This window comes from Pteropus vampyrus, unplaced genomic scaffold, assembly GCF_000151845.1.
Source record: "Pteropus vampyrus isolate Shadow unplaced genomic scaffold, Pvam_2.0 Scaffold363, whole genome shotgun sequence".
NCBI classification, from domain to species: Eukaryota; Metazoa; Chordata; class Mammalia; order Chiroptera; family Pteropodidae; genus Pteropus; species Pteropus vampyrus.
In genome coordinates this window covers 1,005,160-1,012,513 of record NW_011889144.1, presented here as the reverse complement: position 1 = coordinate 1,012,513, position 7,354 = coordinate 1,005,160, and the positions used below count along the sequence as shown (strand labels likewise).

Below are 7,354 nucleotides of genomic sequence, written 5' to 3'. Positions count from 1 at the left end.
TCTCACATACATGCAACACATACACACACTATGTACAAATACCACACACACCACATACAGTACACACACAGACACACCACACACACAAATATCATGCACATGCTCCCCTAGAAGCCCATTGCTATTTGGAAATAGAGGAGATTTTTGTGATACCTTCTTTTCTTTTCTTACTCATTCTAAAACAATCATTTTGTCAACATTAAAAACAATAACGCCAAGGTCAGGGAAATCAATGTAAACAATGTTTATAGATGTCATTTTTTCCTGGCTCAGAGGGGCAGAAGGCATGCTGGGGCAGGTGCTCACGTGTTCTTCCAGCCAGATCTGCTCTCAGAAAGCAGTGCACACAGAACATACCATACGAAGAAGGACAGAGGTTCCTATCACCAACACCAGCCCCAAGTTCCTTCCAGGAACTTCAGAAGCTCTCCAAAATTCTTCCCTAAATTGTAGGTGCGCACATTTATTCCCATTAAGTAACAATTATTCTATAAATCTAAAAAACAAACAAGTTGCTTTAGCCTTCCTCGAAACATTTCCATCAAACATAAACAATGACACACAGCGTAGAGAAGGTCGGGCCGCTGGGGCAAAGAGGATGATAGGAGGGTATGTTCGTCTCATCCTAAGCTTCACACTGGTGGCCCCTGTGACAGGGTTCCTGCTAGCCAGATGGGTTGCACAGAGCAGAGCAGGGGCACAGGCACTTCATGGATGCTGCCTCAGAGCCCTTGCCTTGCTCATGTACAAACAGGAGACAAGGAAAGAGATGCAGCATGCGAGAGAGAGGCAGAAAGAAGAGAGTCAGAGAGAGAGAGAGAGAGAGAGAGAAAGACAGAGAGAGACAGAGAGAGACATGACAGAGAGATAGAGAGAGACAAGATGGAGAGAGAGAGAGAGAGACAGAGAGACAGAGAGACAGAGAGACAGAGAGAGATATGACAGAGAGATAGAGAGAGAGAAGAGGGATGGAGGAGGTGTGTAATAAAGAGGTTAAAGGGTTAGGGTTTGGGGTGGCAGGTCATGTACATCTGTCAACCTCATTGATTTCATGAGTGAGAAGACAGGAGACATCTGAGCCTGGAATGAGACTGTGGCTCAAACTTGCCATCTTACCCAGCTCAAGTTCTTGGTGGCCTTGGACACAGTGAGCAAGCCTGAGGTCTCCCTCACATTACTCTCATCTAATTATTAGTTTGCTCTGGGCCCAGCTTCTGACAGGCCAGGTACCAAACCTCCCACCTGGCTCCCTCCCTTTCCAGCCTGAACAGAAGTGACTAAAGGAGAGGCACAAGACCTTGTTTGTAAACAGCAGGTGCTAAGGAAAGTCAGTATCCAGTTACGCAAACCTCTGAACAGCCCTAGAAAAGTGTCCCACCTCTGGAAGTATGCCACGGTATCACTGAAAGAAAGATTTACTGTCACAGGCACTAACAGACAACTCTTCATAAATCTAGCAAATGCTTCTTTTTTGGTAGGAAAATAGCAAATTGTTTCTAGAAACTGGGGAGAAAGCCCTCCAACTCCTTAATTACACCAGACTCCCTCAGGACATCTATTCGAAACCACATTTACCTTAAAAAAAATAGAGTATGTGTTAGAAAAATGCTAAGAATTTTTAAGGGAAAGTTATAAGAATTATAACTAGTATTTAGTTAGGAGAACAAATGGACATCTAAAATGGTTACATACGGCCACACTGAAAAATTTCCCCACAATAAAGTCCATGTGGTCATTGGATGGTAAAAAAAACATCTGGTAGACTTCATAGAAAGTGCTACATGTTTGCGAAATTTCTAAAATTCCAAACAATAGCTACGTTCTGAGAAAGCATTCTTTTTAGGGATACTTCCAGCATTGTCACTGTGATACTGACTTCAGATATGAAATCAATCACTTCTCATTATACGTACAAGTGCTACGTTCCGGGTTTAAAAATGAGTGACTGAGATTTTCAACGCGGCCATCTAAGCAAGTATACACAATCCTCCAAATCGTATGCGTTGGGGAGATTCGAGTGCTCAGCCATTACTCACACATTTAGTCCCTTCATCATAAAATTGGAAATTTCAGATGCCATGTGCCACTGATGGCTAAGGTTGAACCAATTCGTTAAAATTTATAAAAATACTTATTTTATGAATTATTCGTCAATCCTTGGCAGAAGCACCCGCTGGAAAACGTACTGATGACGAATGACTTCAAAACGAGTACTAATCCATCCTTAGAAACGAAACAAGGAAACCCATGCTATCCCTCTGCTCAGGCCCAGGACGAGTTCCCTTCTCCAGGGTCTTTGTTCTCGGTCTCCACAGGGGCCGTGTCAGAAGTGTCTACTATCCAACAGACGTGGGAGCAGGGATGACAAATGAGGATCACATAGAACCACCCCAGAATGGGCCCCTCACTGTCCACAGGCTCAAACAGTCCAGTCCTGAGCCCTGCCACTCAGAGTACCCTTTATTGGTATGGTCTGTGCACAGAGAGTCGTGGGACAGCACGATCCAGGAGTCACTGCCGGGGGCCATCCTCGTACCCACCAGGCTCTGGGGCTCCCTTCCTGCGCACCACAGGCACGTCTATAGGAAAGCTGGAACAAAGGAGCCCCACGAGGGTTCATTCCAGCTTCCAGGGTGAGCGTGGTGGTGGTGCACCTTTATTCCAAGAGCAGGGACACCCCGAGGCAGGGAAGGAGGCCAGGTGGCCGGAGCCCCAAACCGGCCAGAGACGCTAGACACGCCCCCACCCCGAGGAGCAGGACTCCTGCTTCTACCTCCCCGGGCACCACTCCAGCCTGGATCTTTCTTATAAGGCCCGACAGAGCCCGGCTGGTCTCTGCAGCTCGCTACGTGGGTGACATGCTAAGCCATCCCCAGACGGTCCCCTGGCCTCTCTTTCCCTGAGCACCACCAATTCATAGCAGGCACCGTAAGCGCAGGCCAGACGCACCTGTGCTCGTCTTCAGGAGGAGCCACAGCCCGGAGATGTCCTGCGACAGCAAGGAGATGAGGCTTAAGGTCATGCTGTCGCCTGCCAACGCGCCGGCGTCAGGAGGCGGCGACCTGAGCACAAAGGAAGGCTGCAAGGCTCCATCTTTGGGCTGGCCGCCCACAGCGCAGAGGGGGCTCAGACCCCTGCGGCTGTGCAGGAACGCCTGCCTGGCCCGCTCCCCCAGGGCCTCAGGTTTGCTGTCCCTGAAGCAGGAGCTTTCCTCAGCTCGCTTATTCTGCCCGAGGACAGTTAACTGTTGAGACTCCAGCGGCACGGAGACTCCTGCGGCAGCAGCTCCAGCCCAGCGTCGCCCGTCCAGACCCTCCCTGCAGGAGCCCCGTGCTTAGCTGCTGTCAGTCCACTAAGCCTGCCAGGAACCTAGGGGAGGGTATGGACCTTCTGGCCCCAAGACACCTCACTGGGGATGGAGGCAGTGCTGTAGAGCAGCGCACTTAGGTGGCTGCATGATGCTGCTCTTCCATGTCTGTCTGTCTGTGAGCTCCTCTGAAAGCTCTGTGTGTACATGCATATTCATGTGTGCCAGCAGAGCCTCAGTGGCTCTGACCACAGAGCTCCCCTCCTGGGGGGGTGGGGACTAAGAAAATATGGAAGATGTAATAAGGAAGGATGCTGCCATGGGTGGGGATCCCTGGGGAGCACATTGAAATGCAGGTTTTAATTCTGTAGGGAGGGGGAGGTGGCGCTGAGATTCTAACAAGCTCTCAGGTGATAAGAGGCTGCTCGACTGTGGGCCAGATTTTGAGCAGGCAGACACCCAGGGGCTTAGGACACCCGGTGCTTGAGTTCAGTGCTGGAGCTGACACACCTGGAGAAGATGACTTTTAGGCTGCATGAGGGACTGGTTTTGGCCCACGCATAAGGGCCGGCACTGAGCAGAACATTCATAGGCATTGCAGGTTCTGTTCCTGCATCTGCCATCAGCGTGTAATGTTGCAGACACACTTCACTCCCTGCCTGGGCCCTGGGCAAAGAACACAAGTCGAGGACATCAAATCATGCACGCTCACACTTCTGAGGACACTTGTCACTGCAGCAGTAGCTGACATACACCCCAATCCACATTTTCCCTCTTCATTCTTGTCACATGGCTCTGGTTCTAACCTGGTCTTTGCTGGATAATTCCAATCATTTTCTTTCCAGTGGCTCCTCCTCGGCCTCTCCCACCGACGCTGGCAGATGTATTTTGCAAGGATAACTCTTACAGCATGACCCCAGGACTGAGAAACTTGGGACTTTTAAGCAGATCGGGTAGCAAGCTCCTCCAGTAAAGCTTCTCCTGTGGCTGGCCTTCACCTGCATCACCCCACTCCCAGGTCCCCCAGCTCACAGCACAGGTAGGTCCCCGCCATGCTGAGTACAACCATTTCCTGAAACATGCTCAGGGATGGCTGAGACCTGGCCTCCTATGGAGGCCACGATGGCCCAAGTCTGGCTCTGCCCTTCTGCCCCTGGCGAGCCCCCCGCCCCAACCCGTGACACTGGGCAGGACTCCAGGTGCCAAGGGCACCTCGGCATCTAGCATGGTGGTGGATGTACTTCGAGTGAGTAATAGCCAAAGAAGATGACTATCCTGAGAAAGATGTTATCAGACCTGAAGCTCTTTCACAAGAAGAGACGTCATTTTTAAATACAAGGATGAGAGGTGCCATGTGGCAGAGGGAAAGGCTACAGCGACACCCACCTAACCACATATCCGATTTCTCCCCCATGTTCCCCACTCTGTCCCACTGTAGTCTCTCTGTGGGCCGGATCTTGTGTCTCTCGGCACACGGCAGATGCCCACGTCACATTAAGCAGCAGGATATGTTATCAGGAAGCGGATGGCAGCCACACTGCTCACTTGCATTTGGACCAGAGGCCACCTGCACCCACGCAGAGGAAGTCAGCTGATCTGGGTGCCACCAGGCCTGCTCCTCTGTGGAGGAAAGCTCACGTGTGCCCTGTGTCTGGGAGGGACTGCTAACGTCTGACTTAGGGCTCTCGGTGAGCTGCTCTGGTGGACAATCCCAGGGGTGCATCAGGGCTGTGCCAGAAAGGGAGTCGCACGTCTGGGAAAGCGCAGGCTTGGGGTTCGGCCTCGCCAGCTCCAGTCGCCCTTTCTTTCACTCATTCCGAAGGACTCTCTCAGAGAAGACTAAGGTCCAGTCCTCCCAGCAGCTCCTGACTGCTGGTGACCCTCTCCCACACAAGGGCTTCCTTAGCTGGAAAGAAATGATAGGCATTATACTTCCCTTTAAATAGGGCTTGTTTATTTATTTTAGGAAATGCAGCATTGTGTAGCACATAGTATAGGCAATAACATACTGTAAGCATATATAACTTGTAAAGGACTATTACAAGTTGGCCCAGCCCAGAAACCTCCAGCCTGAGGTGTGTGGGCTTCTCTGTGTCCAGCTGCACCCCAACTCCTGATCAGCAGAGCTCAAAGATTTATGGGAATACGGCATTTATACTTCCTCATACAGAGATGTAAGAAAAGCTAACCAAGACATCAAATAGTCTCATGGGCAAAATGGTATCCTCTTGGACCTTAGAAAAACAGTTGTATAACTTTAAAATAGAACAGAACGAAAGTGCCGCATGCTCTCCAGTCACCTGCTGTCTGACAAAGTGGGAGGAGCCATCCTTGATTCACAGGGCGCGTCCTTATTTGCTAAGGCTTTTCCTCACCACCTGGCCTTGTTTCACTGTCATGGCAACCAGGTGAGGCAGGTGTCACTGCTCAGCAGTTGTCTCAGCAAAGCCTCCCATAGCAGGAAAAGCTGGACACTGTGGCCACTTAGTTGCCCCCACACCCGTGGGCCCGGCCAGACACCGTCTTTCTCCCATGTCCTCCTCCCTTGTCCTCACCGCCTTTCTCCTGCATCCTGCTCCCCATCCTCCGCCAGTGCCCTCCTAGCATGTCCTCCTCCCATGTCCCCATTCGGTGTCCTTGAGGACCTTCTTTAGCTCCAAAGTCATCACAGCCCTGGTCCTTCCAACCCCTAGCTATTTCCCCTTAGATAGTGGTGCTCCCTGGGCTTGTTCCAGTTCTCGTGTCCTTCTGGCTCCATTCATGTGGCTCTCCTAAGCCTAATGAATCATCCCTGCCCCCAAGATCAACCCACTATTGCAGGATAAAAAGCAGGCTTCTTGGGGTGACACACATGGCCCGCAGGAGCTGACCAGCATGGTTGTCCTCCTACTGGCCTTGACCGCCTCCACCTCTGTCTTCCCACTTCCACAACAAGCTCTAGACATGGAGGAGGGCAGTGACCCCAGAGAGAGGAGTGCTGGTACCTCACCATCCTTGGGCCATGTGCCACTACTGCATGAGGGACCCTAAGGAAGTGTGGGTAGCCACTACACAGAGGGCTTGGTGGGGCAATGTGTCCCCCGGGACAAGCTCTCAGCGCACATGATCACCTCAGTTCCAAGCACCTGATTAAGTGAATCTGCAGACTGTATTGTCCAGTTTAAAGTGATGCGCACCGAAGAACCAAGTGGCCTAAGAGAAGATAAGATGGACTAAAATAGCAAGCACAAACGAATAAAAGACAACACGCAGTCCAGTGTCTTAAGCAATGAAAACTGTCCGGGCCAGTGTGTTTAATCCTAAGTGAGAGAGTAATCATATTTTCCACTAAGTTGAGAGCATCTTCCCAAATAGATAATTTCAGCTGTGCCATTTATAAAAACTTAAACGTACAAGTCAACGAAATAATCTAATTGAATAGCTACAGTGAGTTTTGAACCCAGTAAACATAAACCCATTACAACATAAAAATTTAACGCCTTGTACTTAGTTTATAAGAGCAATAGAATAGCATTAAGAAAGATAGACATTTCCTTGACTTTGGGAAAAAGAGAAACTCTCCAGCTGAATTTCAACATCATCTGCATAATTGCTAAGGAAAACCGAAAACTGTGGGTCAAAATAGAGAATCCACTGCATACGCTCCTCTTTCAGCCGTGATGGCTAAGAAAACAATTTCATTAAAACTGAAACATGCTGAACACAGAATCTGGCTTGATTCATTATATCAAATGTGGAAAAATTATAAAGCTTGTTGAATCATATAACTCTTACTTAAAACATTTTTGTAATGAGACCAAAAGTGCTTTTTCATACTATTAAAAAATTAAAAACATTAGTATTTAACCTCTCATCATTTAAGTATCTTGGACCTTTGTGTGTACAGCTGAGCCTTGAACAACATGGGTTTGAACTGTGGAGGTCCCCTTATAAACACATTTTTAAAAATAAATATATATAGTACTGTAAATTTTCTCTTCCTGATGATTTTCTTAATAACATTCTTTTCTCTAGCTTACTTTCTTGTAAAAATACAGTATCTAACAC

The 7,354-nt window shown here is 49.0% G+C and overlaps 1 protein-coding gene across 4 annotated transcripts in view; it reads right to left on the bottom strand.

Annotated features, from left to right (window-relative positions):
- The window catches only part of MCF2L (MCF.2 cell line derived transforming sequence like), a 116,188-nt gene that overhangs the window by 72,536 nt on the left and 36,298 nt on the right, over positions 1-7,354 (bottom strand). The window contains exon 1 of one of the 4 annotated variants that reach the window (XM_023522912.1): positions 2,950-3,170. The exons of the other annotated variants lie outside the window; for them this stretch is intronic. Coding sequence (XP_023378680.1) covers positions 2,950-3,022 — 73 coding nt within the window. The 5' untranslated portion in view covers positions 3,023-3,170. Of the gene's footprint in view, positions 1-2,949; positions 3,171-7,354 lie in introns of those variants that run through there. 4 annotated transcript variants of the gene reach the window in all.